General features: G+C 42.0%; 2 protein-coding genes across 5 annotated transcripts; both read left to right on the forward strand.

Moving 5' to 3' along the window:
• Positions 1-369: 369 nt before the first annotated feature.
• On the forward strand, positions 370-4,657 carry atxn7l3b (ataxin 7 like 3b). Of its 2 annotated transcripts, none has more exons than XM_020109781.2 (9): positions 370-725; positions 1,107-1,152; positions 1,245-1,354; positions 1,921-2,053; positions 2,222-2,393; positions 2,844-2,944; positions 3,032-3,054; positions 3,153-3,198; positions 3,673-4,657. In XM_020109781.2, the coding sequence occupies exons 3-9, from the start codon at positions 1,304-1,306 to the stop codon at positions 3,750-3,752; spliced, it is 606 nt and encodes a 201-aa protein (XP_019965340.1). In that variant the 5' UTR covers positions 370-725; positions 1,107-1,152; positions 1,245-1,303; the 3' UTR covers positions 3,753-4,657. The 2 variants fall into 2 exon arrangements, with proteins under 2 accessions (XP_019965340.1, XP_019965339.1); XM_020109780.2 differs by having other exon boundaries at positions 370-545.
• Positions 4,658-5,031: 374 nt separating this feature from the next.
• Positions 5,032-14,268, forward strand: smarcd2 (SWI/SNF related BAF chromatin remodeling complex subunit D2). Of its 3 annotated transcripts, XM_020109784.2 has the most exons (14): positions 5,910-6,365; positions 6,493-6,680; positions 7,709-7,911; positions 9,170-9,212; positions 9,295-9,417; positions 10,081-10,200; positions 10,839-10,934; positions 11,141-11,242; positions 11,364-11,525; positions 11,682-11,779; positions 12,030-12,168; positions 12,277-12,399; positions 12,848-12,949; positions 13,075-14,268. In XM_020109784.2, the coding sequence occupies exons 2-14, from the start codon at positions 6,528-6,530 to the stop codon at positions 13,126-13,128; spliced, it is 1,518 nt and encodes a 505-aa protein (XP_019965343.1). In that variant the 5' UTR covers positions 5,910-6,365; positions 6,493-6,527; the 3' UTR covers positions 13,129-14,268. The 3 variants fall into 3 exon arrangements, with proteins under 3 accessions (XP_019965342.1, XP_019965344.1, XP_019965343.1); XM_020109783.2 differs by having other exon boundaries at positions 5,032-6,680; XM_020109785.2 differs by having other exon boundaries at positions 5,032-6,680; positions 12,033-12,168.
• Positions 14,269-14,290: the final 22 nt, after the last annotated feature.

Raw genomic sequence — 14,290 nt, forward strand, 5'->3', positions numbered from 1 at the left:
ACTGCTAACTGGTGATATCATTAATTTCATCTGTAAGTACCATTTCTTATTTTTATTATACAAACCAGTCTGACAGAGAGCCAGTGCAATTTTGTTAAAACCAGGTTGAACACGTGCCTGAGCTATTTAATAAGGTCATACCATTACTGTGTTTATTTTATTTTCATTTCTTCACTAAGTTAGTTTTAGATATTGACACAGATTTGTCTATTAATTAGTTTTGCTTTCATATGTTTAATTGTTTTAAAGAACTGGACTCAAACCTGTGTCGTTTCAGAAACATACTATGTATATATTTTTTTAATTTAACTATGTGAAGCCAAACATGAGTGTGGATCACACGTTGCGCGGAGCAGCAGCAGCAGCGGCGGCAGAAGTCACATGTTGTCCCGGCTCCTCGCCGCACTGAGCCGGCGCACAGAGGCAGCAGCCCCGGCACCGCAGCGGAGGAGGAGGGAGCCCTCGCCGGAGGAAAAGTCGTCGTGTGGCGATCGATTACTACTGCCTGCTCTCTCTGACGTCAAGATGGACGCCTGCCGAAACAGGTAAATAAACACAATTAGTGGTTTTTACTGGGGCTGTGATTGAGGGTTTCACCGGCGCCGAGGCCTTTATATCGGGACTCAAGCGTCGTCGGTGCGCCTCCTCTCCGCCGCTTCGCTGGCGGTTTGTCCCGGGGGGGGGGGAGAGCTGAGAGGCGGACAGCCGCAGTGCAGCAGCGGCAGGTTTGTGGAACAAAACCTTTCATGGTTTCCTCCAAACAGCAGAAACTTCCATCTACAAACAAACACAGCGCTTTGTTCTGCGTGTTCTCAGCCCCGGTGCGGTGCGGTACACCGGGGGGTTAGCTTGTAGCTGTAGCCGCGGTGGACCCGGTGGTCTGCGAGCAGGAGAACCCCTCCGCAGCTCCCCGCTAAACCTCTGCTCATTCTCGGTTCCTCCAGCCCATTCACAGCCCCGCTCTTTGTTTTCGAGCTCCGGGCTAAAGCCGCCTCCAGGAGACCCACAAGGAGCAGCTAGCACCAGTGTTTTTAACTGTGTGTGGAGGTGTTCAACAAACCACCGCTCAGGCTCCGTGTGTTTTTGTGTGTGTGTGTTATTCGCAGGTTATAACGAGGGAAGCGGCTCCTCTGCGGTATTCAACGTGCATTCGTGAGTAGCTGCATCACATTACATGTTGCACCACACACCCAGATGAACCAGGGCTCTGAACTCCTGCACCGTGTGTTTGCCTCCTGCTGCAGCCCCTGTCCCCCCTACAGCATGACCACAGCAGCGGCGGCTCATCTAATACTTCTGGCAAATGAAAATGGAGGAGGTTTCAATGTCCAGCCTGGACAACAGCAAGCTGGAGGTACAGTGGAGTCAACAACGCCGCAGCCTGCTGGCATCTGCAGATAGACAACAGGATGCTGCAGGATGCACCCAGAGGAGAGGGACATTCAAAACCAGATGCGTTTTCCTCCTATAGTCATAACTGAGCTCGATTTGAGTTTCAGACTGTTTTCTCACAGTCACGAGAAACAGCCTTCCTCTTGTCTCAGCCCGATCATTGTTTAAAGGTTCAGTGTTTAGAATTCAGAAACATCCAGTGGTGAAGTTGCATGATGCAGCTGAATACCCTTCACCTCACCCTCCTCTTCCAAACCTGTGATAGCCTTCAGTGGTCATAAATACTCAAAAGGTGTTAAGTCTGGGCTACTGTAAAAAATATGCCGACTCGCTCCCGATGTAAATATAAAGTATTTAAATATGAAGAAAACAGCGATTCATACAATCCCCCAGGTTTTTCCTCTCACAGTGCAAATACACTCAGATTGAAACGTCTCAGCAGACAGAACAAAAACACACACGTATGATCCCTGTATGTGTCCTGGCTTTACTTTACTTGTGTCGGTTTCCTGATTCCTCCCCTGGCAGGGCCTAGCTCAGGACATCCTGTCTGACCTGGTGGAGGATGCATGCCTGGGTCTTTGCTTCGAGGTCCACCGGGCCGTCAAGCAGGGTTATTTTTTCCTGGATGACACGGACCAAGAAAGCATGAGGGACTTTGGTGAGCATTGAGTCACTCTCTCTCCCTATAACAGAGGAGTAAACCTTATTTACCTCAGGGCTGGGCAATATAACAATAATTAGCGACGTCGACAATAATACCTTTCTTCGAGTCGCATTTCATACAATTACATTGAACGTTATTTCAGCCTTTGCCTTCAATTTCCAGAAATTGTGGACCAGCCAGGCCTGGACGTGTTTGGCCAGGTGTACAACCAGTGGAAAAACAAAGAGTGTGTATGTCCCAACTGCAGCCGAAGCATCGCCGCATCACGCTTCGCCCCGCACCTGGAGAAATGTTTGGGGATGGGACGCAACAGCAGCCGCATAGCGAACCGCAGGTAATGTGAGAGTAAATCAATCCCAACAGCTTACCACTGAGATACTGCTGTTTATTCCAGTAAAAAAACAAAAAGACAATCCAGGCTCATAGCAAGTTTGCTTCACTGAACTGGATTCTGACTGTGTGCTGCTCTGATGTACACAGGTTCTTTTGTCCCGTGAGATCAATAAAAGTCACCCTCCTACTGTGAGCATGAAAATTTAGATGTGCCAGCTAATAAATAATTCACATAGAAGGTATTCATGTGGAGGAGGTGTAATCCCTCTCTCTGGCGTATAGTAGAAAATAGAAAACATAAGCAAAAGAATCTTAGAGATCATAACAGATGTAGCTGTGGTAAAAAGCAGTTTTGTGTTGAAATGCATTTTATATGTGTTTATAATAAATCTGTGAGTAATCATGCCAGTCGTTGAGTGTGTGTCATGTCCTGTTCTTTCTTCTTCTATAGAATAGTCACTGGTAATAACACAAACAACAAATCAGAGAGTGACCAAGAGGATAATGATGACGTCAATGATAATGACTGGTCTTATGGGGCAGAGAAGAAAGGTAATACACAAACACAATGTAATGAATGTTGGACATATATGAAATGACTTTGAAATATCTAAAATTATTCACCTATGTCTTTTACAGCTAAGAAAAGGAAATCTGATAAGGTACGTTGTATTTTTACTATAAAAACCAGAACAATTGACAAAAAATCCTTTATGGTGTTATGAATATTACTCATTGATTCTCTTATTTTTCATCTCAGAATCCAAACTCACCCAGAAGATCCAAATCATTCAAGCATAAGAGCAGTAAGTGTATCCTGTTCTACAGTTTGTGTTCTTCAGTGCTTGTCTCTGTTTAGTTTTAGTCACACTGAACCTAAAAACTAAAGACACAATAATCATTGTTATGTTTGAGTGCTTACTTATTGAGAGCGCCTCTATTTTGAATAAGCATATATGCATTTTTGGAAACTATTTTAAGTCCACGCTTGAACTTTCTGCATGTTAGTGGTCCCAAATTACAGCAGAAGGCATGAGATGGGATAGTCAGTTTGTTGCAACATACAAAACAAATCTTGCTCATTGCAGAATTATGGCATATTTCTTGATTTCAGAACAAACTAGAAGTGCTTGTGGATTGCATATTTCTGCCAAGACCCAACAGTCCCCTTATGAAACTGAAATTTCATGAATTTCTTTTTCTAGCTCCTATAGTGTGAACATTCTAAAATTGACCATGAATGAATGAACGAATGATCTTCCTGCTCTTTTTCTCCACAGGCATGATGGGTCCTAGACGTCGAATGGACAACCAGGAGAGCCCACGCATGCTAATGAAAGATGAGGCATTCCCTCAATAACACACTCAGCCACAAATACACATTCTCTTGCCATCGTGTGTGTGTGTGCACGTACCCACACACTCAGGCACGGGGAGACCAACAACACTTCACCTTTGGTTCTTAATCATGTGATATCAATGGACGTTAAAGGCAACATTTGTTGTTCGCTGCTCTGCAGAAGCAGTCCCGACCTCCTACTGTATACTTGACAGATGTTATTTTTCTTCCACAAAGTCATCGTACCAACACTCATTTTATTTTTGTTCAGTTAGATTTTTTGCTGCAGTCCCAAATAATAAATATCAGCATACACGATTTGACTGCACAGAAGTAGAGTGTGTCGTAAATGCATCCAATGGCCGAACGGAGGCAGCTGTCTTATGTTGTTTCTTAAAATACACAAATGATTAGGCATTAGGTGTAGTTAACATTTCCTCACCTGTTAAAAAAATATCGTTCTTTGAAAACAATTACGTCAAAGACAATCTTTGTTAATAGTTTGTCTTTTTGTGTTCACATTCATTGTCAGGCTCAGACCTCTCCAGTGGAATTGTAATCCAGTATGTGTGGGAGTGTGTGTGTGTGTGTTTGTGTAAGAGAGAGAGAGAAATAACAGCTTGTCATTCACTTGTGGAAACTTGTTCTGAAAATGTTCAGTAAATGAACCCCTAATTGTACAAGCAGGTATTTTACTTCAGAAAGCAGCAGGTTTCTTTTTGAATTTTTTTTTTTTTTTTTGGGTGGATAGGCCGGCTTGTTTTCTAGCATTCAAATTCTGTGTTTGTATCAAGTGTTTACATTGTGAAGGGTGACATATATCCTTTTTGTGTGACGTGTTAGTGTAAATATTCCAATAGTTGAATTGCTGCTATCATGGCTCAGTTTGTTTCATCTGTCTAGCATAATAAATGATTTGTTACCTCTCCCATGGTCTTGTGCTGAATTTAAACTCTTAAACACTTTGATGGCTGTAACACAATAACCTCAATGACCCTGCCCATGCACTTTGACCAAATAACCAACAGGAGGTGCTGTAGATCAAGTGATTGGGATTTTAACCAGAGTTGTATGTGTTGCATGAGACAGTAAACACTGAGCAGAAAACACAACACAGTTCAAACAGTTTGGGCTTCGTCACATAAGTAAAGATTGTAGTTCATGGCTGTAAACAGCCAGGGGGCGTCTTCCTACAGTCTTGTTTCTGAGTTCTGTCGTGTGGCAGTTGTTGTTGGCAGGATGTATTGCAATAGTGGTGAACCACATGCTCTGCAAACGAGCAAATTCAAAATTGATGTCTCTGATATGAATCATGTTATTCTGCTAATATCAAAAGACTGAGAGACATGCTTATACATCTAAGAGTGGTCCTTTTGTCAAAACAAGTGGGTCTGTCTTTCACAACCTTGGATCATACCTGGTGTGTTAAAGTTTAAACCTTTGGCACATTGGAAACTGACATGGACCCAAACAATCCATCGCTGCTTTCAAACATGCACTGGACACCGCAGATCCTCCGTATTTTCTCGTGAAGAGCTGCATGTGTAAACGCAGATGCCCGATTGAGACAAACATTTAAAAAACTAAATATGTCCTGGTGAAAAAGCGGTGAAACACACGTAGAAGACACAGACGAAGGTCACTTCTGAAAACGGTTTAAGAGGTCAAAGGTCATCCCAAGTTCCTTTATACACCCCTGCTGTGAGGCAATTACCAAAAAAGCCCCAGGGCCCCTAAAGATCTAATGTTTATTACATAGCAAATTACAACCTAAAAGTTCAATATGAACAAAAGCAGCTCTTGTTATCGATGCCTTTTACACAAACTCCAAGTTTGAACACCTACAGTTACATTTACAGTATTTTCATACCCACACATTGAATATTCCTGCTTAATGCTAGAAGAAAACCTGCAGTGCAACATCATTATTCCCGCGCAGGACTCTCTGGTACATGATGTTGTTTCCGTATGTTCTGTTGCGGACACTGTTTCTATAGCGGAAACGTGGAGGTTTCAGGGTTTGTGTACAAACCACAGAGCAGAGTGTGGCTGCTGTGGTGTAAACATGAACCCAGCAGTGTTCATCATTCTGCCCGAGGACCAACAAACAGGTCGGGCCAGTCCGTTATGGCAGTTTTGATAATGGGGTTAATTACTTTAAATAATTCTAGCAGAGCAATTTCATCTCATAGGAACACGTGGGGATATGTTGATCGAGCTCATTTTGATTAGTTAACACACAAGTTAAATAAATAATAAAAAAAAGCAAGTCGGACTAACCTCTTTGTTTTAGTTTGTTCACGCCCAGAGGAGAAACAACAAGAGAGAGAGCGAGTAAAACCAAAACTTCCCGACACATGTGAATGCAGCACCCAGTATTGTGTGCGGGGGGGCAGTTTGACGCTTTAACACGGGTTTGGTCGCTGTGCTAGTTTGTTGTCGTCATGTTTTTTTTCGTTATCTTCACCGTGAACTACTAGACTCTGCTCTCAGCCATGTTCGGGCTCAGCGGCATCGGGAGGAGGTGACGAGAAGCAGCCGCCTCCAGGTGACCACAAGCCCGGCAGCAGCAGCAGCAGCAGAAGCAGAAGCGGGTGGAAGCAGACCCCGGAACTCGCAGCGGCAGGAGCTAACGTTAGCTAGCTTTTTGTTGACAGGCTTCCCGCTGTCAAACCAGAAACTCACCGCTGATTAAAGTTTGTTTTCCCGCTTTCTTTACGACTCCGTACCCCGTCCGGATATCTACTCCTCCACACCGAAGTTTCTTTCACCTCTCACCACCTGTGGAGCCGGAACATGACATCGAGGGGAGGCTTCCCTGGTCCCCAGATGAATCCGAGCGTGAACCCCATGAACGTCGCGCACTCGGCGGGCATGAGGATGTCAGGAATGCCGCATGCTCCGGCGGGATTCCCCCGGAGCATGAGCAACTCTGCCCAGTACCTCCAGGTTGGTTCTCGGCTCATTTCATCCGCGTCGAACGTGTTTTTGTGACTTTTATTCTGGCTTGTGATGAGTTGTTAAAATACACTTTAATGTTTTAAAAGTAAAAAAAAACAAAAACCCCAAACTTATCCAGTTAAAATAAGATTTAAAACAAACATCGGGCTCATCAATCCTTAAAAATCAAGGTGTCACTATACTTCCGCATTTTATTCTTCGTGTTATCACTCACTGCTGCTAGAATTAATACATGTGTACATTAATATACATTCCTCAGTATGTGTCTAAAGCATTTTAATTGGATTTAAATTGTTATTATCATGTTTCTGTGCATGTGTCTAAAAAGTGAGAATCAGTGAGAGTCACGTGGCTGCCCCCCCTCCCCACACACACACACACACACACACACACAGCCTCCTGTCAGTTGATGTCGAAAACAAAAGTAAGTTTTATTATAAGCGCCATCTGTCCGCGCCTCGGCCTGCCTGTGTTCCCCCGGCTTCACCGCCTCCATCTGCGGCTTCCTGTGCTCCGGAGATCACATGCGTTATTGTTGTTGTCGTGTTTTTCAGTTGGAGACATGTTGGGGGGGGGGTCAGACATATGTTCAGAAATAATCCTGAACATCACATTCAAACGTAGAGTGAATCAATTAACATCTGAACTTTTACACTGATGTTATTTTATGCTGATTACAATGAGCACTTGAATTGTTGGTTCTGTACAAAGCACGTCATTATTTGAGATTATTATTACCCTGATACTCTATATATTATCAGTTTGCATGACCCAGCAATCTAATTATTGATGCCCTTCATTTAATAATCTTTCATGTTCTGTCTGAAATTGAATACTGTTTGCATTCTGTATTTAAATAACTTATTTTTAGTTTGTTGAAGGGAAAGTACTTTATATAAGTACAGGGATCTGCAGAGATACAGTTGATATGTATACAGCAATGTGTTTTTTTATAGCACTTCTTCTTCTTCTCAGGATTATGAAATAATAGCATCCGCCTCCACCCTTTTCTCTAGCGCCTAGGGTTGCCACCCAGCAGGATCATGGGCCCCATGGTGTCAATGGGGAGCCAGCTGCCTGGTCCCTCTTATGGCGGTGGGAACATGCCCATGCGGCCAGGCATGGGGCCTCCGAGCATGGACGCCTCGAGGAAGCGGTTCCTTCATCAGCATCAACAACACCACCAGCAAGAGGCGCTGGGAGGAGGCCACAGACGAGGGTAAACTGTGGAGAAGTGAGAGTGTTAGTGTGAGGGAAGGAGAAGAAAGGGAGAGGAACACTGACGAGGTTGATTGACCAAGACAGGTCAACGCAAAACCAATGAATAGATAGGTTGATATTTTCCTATAATATTATTCTTTTGTTTATAATGGTTCCACAAAAATGTCCACAAGGATCCTGAACAATAAAAAAGCTGCTGTGTAAAGAGGGAAGTGCCATTATGAAACTGGGTGTTTCATATCACTATGTTTGCAACACAATTTCTTATTTCTTAAGATTAATCTGACTTAACGGATAACAACTTAGTCACCCAGGACAAACGTTGCAGGAAGGCTTTAATATTTTCAATTTGACCTTTTTGTTGTAGTGTGTGTGCTTTAAAGATTTTAAACACAATTATACAATTATAGCTGATAGTAAAACGCAAATTCAACCCTCTTGTCATGTGAATGCATATTTTTATACATCATATCACAGTAGTAACATCGTCCCAGTTTTAAAAAGCAGAACTGCTGTAGTTCCTTGACGCTATAACAACGCTGCTCTTTATAGTTGTTTCTCTACTGTTGCTGTACTCAGCTCAGATCACACGTGGATCGGAGCATCTCATGACTGACATTTGCCTTCAAAGCAGCAGACACACGCAGATATTTCTGACTTCAGTGAATGTGGCGAGTCATGAAGCGAGGCAGCATTTACAGTTTTTATCCACAATGATCCTCTTGTCTTAAAGGCTTATTTCATAACAACAAATCTCAGTATAGAAGGATTCACGAGCCACAAGGCTTGAAGCAACATCCTAAATTCTCATTAGAGAGGGGCGAAATTAAATTTAGTCATAATGAGGGGGAACTGTGTAATTTAATAAATTAAATAAAGATACAAAGGCACTTTTATGAAGTCAGTACCGATGATAACTGGGAGCCTGAGGTGCTTGTTCAGAGGAGTTAATGAAGAGATAGCAGCGGCCAAGATTTTGTCATCGCACTTTGAAGTTTTCACAAATTATAATCGAATGAAGTGAATTGGGTCTTTCGGTTCACCCTGTGTTAGTCCTGTATCTGCCTGTGCGCTGTCAGTAATTGGTTAATGAAGGTCATATTTTTAAGAGGGCTGATGCTGAATGATGAGACAACATTGACAACACAGTACAGAATGTCCTCGTCAAATTAAATCCAATTATCCTTGGATTTTCGAAAAGTCTTGTGGTTTTTACTTTGGAAATCATCATACATCATGTTTTCTGTGTGATTCAGGGCAAAAAGACGCAAAATGGCAGATAAGGTTCTCCCGCAAAGGGTAAGAAGATTTTATTTTCTGATTCATACTGATAGTTGTCTGAAATGACTTATAACTTAACGTCCTTCCATGTTTTCTTTAGATTAGAGACCTGGTCCCTGAATCCCAGGCCTACATGGACCTCTTGGCCTTTGAGAGGAAACTGGATCAGACCATCGCTCGGAAGCGAATGGAGATTCAGGAAGCCATCAAGAAGCCTATTATGGTATCTCCTCATGATAGTGCATTATCAAACTTTCAGGACATTCAATAAAAAGTTTCAGTTCAGTTGGTGACGCGTGATTACAAGAGAGGAGCAGTGGGTGTGGATTCATTTTCCTAGAAATTCAACAGAAGAGCAACTGATGTATCCGTCTACAGTGCTGCCAAACAAGTATTTTGATAAAGACGTCACTCAACAATAATGTGGCCTGCCCACAATAAAAGCCTCTCTGTTTTTCAGCAGTTGAATTTTTATAATGTGAAGCAGCAGCAGTAGGAAGTTTGCATTAGCAGTAACTTGATATCGACTCATGAAAGTGAAAGTGAGGCAGATTTGTGATTAAAACACTGATGCTGGATCGTATGCAAGCATCATTTTCAGTGAATCCTTAATGGGTAGAAACTCAGCACATATATATATATATACACATAATGTAAATACATTAAATAACTGTTAAAGAAAAATGCAGACCATACATACTACAAAGGGGTTTTATATCATGATCTATAACTTCTAATAATTTTAAAAGACTCATTTCTGACTGCTGTGTTCAGTTAAACAAAATGCCTACTTACTAAATAAATCTGATTAAAATTTCTCATAAATAAATTTAGATTGAGAAACCCAGTTTTTTACTCATGATGCATCTGTTTGTTCTTCCCGCAGCAAAAACGCAAACTCAGGATCTACATTTCCAACACATACACACCCAGCAAGCCTGAGGGTGAGGAGGCAGAGAAGGTGTCGTCCTGGGAGCTGCGAGTGGAGGGAAAGCTTCTGGAGGAAGTACGTGAGCAACACGGCCGTTACATATGAATATTCTCGCCCTGTTTCACAATTGTCTTCCTGTGGTCTGACTCCCGAGTATTTTGGTCTCTGTTTCTGTGTTTCTGAAAACTTCACAGTCACTCAGCTCTGCTTGGCCCGAGTCCTTGGCTCAACCACGCAACCAGATGTGTGTTTACAGCTCTGCTCGCTCCACCTCACAACTCCTGACATACACACATGTGCTCATACACACAGGCTCATGTTCTCTATTTGAAACAAGGAATTGAAACCATTGGCCTCTACATACCAAGAGCTGACATGCCTCCCCTCCCTCCATCAGTTCCAGCTCAACTCATTGTGTTGTCTGCGACCACATGAAGGATCCTTGTTTTTTTTCGGTTAATTTTTCTCCTCTGGCTCTTTGGGTGAGGCATGCGTAGGAGGGTTTTTGCATGGAGACACTGAAAAAGAAGGCCAATGTGAGGGAAGGAGTGAAAGGGGTCGAGTTGTGCAAACAGTTTCGCCGGGCAGGGGAGAGGGTGGGGGCGCGACAGCTTTTTCTAGTTGTCTACAGTTGACAGAGTACAACAAGCACACACGGATACCGCTCTGGTTGCTCTCTTTTTCACACTCTTTTATGCACTTTGTAATTCTAGCCCGGCAAGCAAAAGAGGAAGTTCTCATCTTTCTTCAAGAGCCTGGTGATTGAGCTTGATAAGGAGCTCTATGGACCTGACAACCACTTAGTAGAGGTATTACAAAATGACACAAGTATTTGATTTAAGCCACGTAGACACAAAAGTGGAGCTCAGATGGAATCAGTAAAACTTTGGAGCTCTTCCTTTTTGAGCCAGTCTGTATTAGCAAGAATTTACATTTCCTTTAGTTTAGATTCAGCTCTAAGTGAACAAAAGAAAACAGAAGTTAGTTGATATTTTACTTGTTTTTTTTCTAACAGTGGCACAGAATGCCCACCACTCAGGAGACGGATGGTTTCCAGGTTAAAAGACCCGGAGACGTGAATGTTAAATGCACTCTACTGCTCATGCTCGACCACCAGGTATGTGCACATGCACCCAAGCACTAACACGCACACCAGTTGTATCCCTGGCTTGTACGACCTAGTCAAACTATTTTCCACTAACTTTGTCTTTTGCCGAATCCTTCTCTTTTTCTCTCAGCCCCCCCAGTACAAACTGGATCCACGGCTGGCTCGTCTGCTGGGTGTGCACACGCAGACAAGGGCCAGCATCATGCAAGCTCTCTGGCTCTATATCAAGAACAACAAGCTGCAGGATGGTCATGAGAAGGAGTACATCAACTGCAACCGCTATTTCAGACAAGTAATGCAACAATTTCTTACATGGTTTAGAGAGGAGGGGGGTGAAATGGTCTAGCCGGCTTTTTTAATGTTTCAATGTTTGTGGAGATAAAGCATTTGAAAAACTTATCCTTAAACATATCCGACATTTTCTGTTCTCCAACTAAATGTTTTTCAGATCTTCAGTTGTCCTCGCATGAGGTTCTCTGAGATTCCCATGAAACTGGCGGGCCTGCTGCAGCATCCTGACCCCATCATCATCAATCATGTCATTAGGTAAGGGAGTGTGGATCATTATCTCCCTTCCTCTGGGTTTGTTCATGTGTGAATTACATTTGCTGATTCCTCCAAAGTATTTCCAAAGATTTGGTTTTTACGAGCTTTCATTTTCAGCTACATTTACAGATCGTACTCGTTCAAAAATAAGATTTGTTTATCAATACCCTAGTTTTCTGTTCAACGTTGCGGTCAACATTACTCATTTGTTACTAAGATTCTGTCTCGCTATCTGTGTGTCATCTGCAAGCAGTGTGGACCCCACAGATCAGAAGAAGACAGCTTGCTATGACATAGATGTGGAGGTGGACGATCCACTGAAAAGCCAAATGAACAGTTTCTTGTCCTCAACAACCAACCAACAGGAAATTGCAGCTCTGGAGATGAAGGTAAGGACCACCACTCAGTCTCTGATGCCTGCATTGTAGAAGAATTGTTATAAAGGTTGTTTTTAAGAGCATTTATCAATTACTATGCTATGGCTGTGTTCACTACAGATCCATGAGACCATTGAGTACATTAACCAGCTGAAGACAGAGAGAGACTTTATGCTGAGCTTCAGCAATAATCCACAGGACTTCATCCAGGACTGGCTCAAGTCTCAGAGCAGAGATCTGAAGGTAAACATCCAACACTTACTTAGTCATCATGTATCATTTATTTGTTAAAATCATTTCTTCTCCTTTTCTGTAAACTCATGTGGTTATTATCATGGCATCCGTCTTTATAATAACACTAAGAAATGAGGCTTTTGCCATTATTTCCTGGCATAGATTTCCCAATAATACATCCTATCTTTTGTATGTAACAGTGATATGTTTACAGTTCACTTGGATAATTACTGAATGACCAGGACCACATGTCCTTGCATCAACGGAATAAATTAAAAAATGTAAAACAGAGGTTCAGTAATCAGTTGCAGTTTGAGTTTAATGACTTGGCACTTGTAACTTCTGGTTTCTGGTTGTCAGTAGTGTTAAAGTGCATGAAATGATTATTAGGATTGCATTTTTGAATTTTAAATTATTTGTACTCTTATGTTCTATAATAAAAAAAATGTTTCATCAGTTGATGACAGATGTGACAGGAAACCCAGAGGAGGAGAGGAGAACTGAGTTCTACCAGGCGCCCTGGGTACCAGAGGCAGTGGGCAGATACATTTACTCCAAAGTAAGGAATTACAGAGCCTAATGCACTGCTGCATGCTTGATGAATAATTTATTATAAGGGTTCAGCAGATTGGTATCGGTTGTAACTTGCACTGATCTGAACTGATTCCACTTCTTTGTTTTCAGGTGCAACAGAGGCGACAAGAGTTGGAGCAGGTGCTGGGGATCCGGCTCACCTAAATATTCCATATTTCAGAGGAGCCACAGCCAACTTGAATTTACTTCAAATGTTAACCTTTTTCTTCCATTAACATTGGAATTAGCTTTGAAAAGACACAAGCTAATATTGCAGCTTAAGTGTTCACTACGCCATCCTTACCGACATGAAATGAGAAGTGTGAATATATACATTCCTTTTGTTGTTGCCATAGATGCCTTGCATTGCATTGTCTGTGATATTGAGCCTTTCAAATACTCTTTGCCTTGTTTTGCAGTATATTTTCTTCACGGTACATTATCCTTAGAAAAGTGTAAGCATTGCTGCTGTTGAGGTGGTTTTCAAACGTTGTGCTATTTTGAGGGGGCGGGGGTGGGGTTCTGTTTACTGCCACATTTTAAAGCCATAACCTTTAGATAGGGAAACAAAAACCTGGTGGTAACCTGACATGGTTGAATTACTCATTTCATTATAATATATCCATGTATTCAAAAGTACATTTTGAATTTTTTTATTTTATTCTCAAGCAAAACAGCAGTTCACAAGATGTCTTGAGTCTTAGATAAGAAGCTTTTATAGCAAATAGTAGTTTCTGGGGTGTTGGTTCTGTTTTCTATTGATGGATGTGTCATTTGAAATGCTATGTAAGAAACAGGGATTTCCAGGAAAGCTCGACTATGGGAAAAGATCAAGCTTCTTATTTGTACAAAGACATGAATCTTACTCTGTTGAGCTGTAATTTAGCAGTTGTTTGTACTTTTTCAATGTTTACATGCTGTTTTCATTTGTTGGGGTGGGGGGAGGGGGGGGTTGCATTGTTTTAATGCCAGGAAGAGGAATGGTGACAGGGTGTTTGGGTGGAAGAGCTCCTCCTGTAACATCCACCTCACAGCGTGCTTAACTGGTGTTTGTTGTTTCACGTCTTAACTTTTCATCGAAATGCTATTTTCTTAAGGTTTTATATGAAAATATTTCCAGAGCTTGTCTCGAAACAATCCATGTTACTGTGCCTGTTTTGTGAAGAAGGCACTTTTGAGAAATTTGTGTACAATGTGTTTTTTGTACAACCTCTTTGTAAAATGTTTGCATGTTGTGTACCAATCAAATGCCTTTATCTTTTATACATTTGGAGTATTTTTTACAATAAATATACTTACAAATGATTGTTGTATTGTCCTTTTTAAG

This window comes from Paralichthys olivaceus, chromosome 21 (assembly GCF_024713975.1).
Source record: "Paralichthys olivaceus isolate ysfri-2021 chromosome 21, ASM2471397v2, whole genome shotgun sequence".
In the NCBI taxonomy this organism is placed as follows: domain Eukaryota; kingdom Metazoa; phylum Chordata; class Actinopteri; order Pleuronectiformes; family Paralichthyidae; genus Paralichthys; species Paralichthys olivaceus.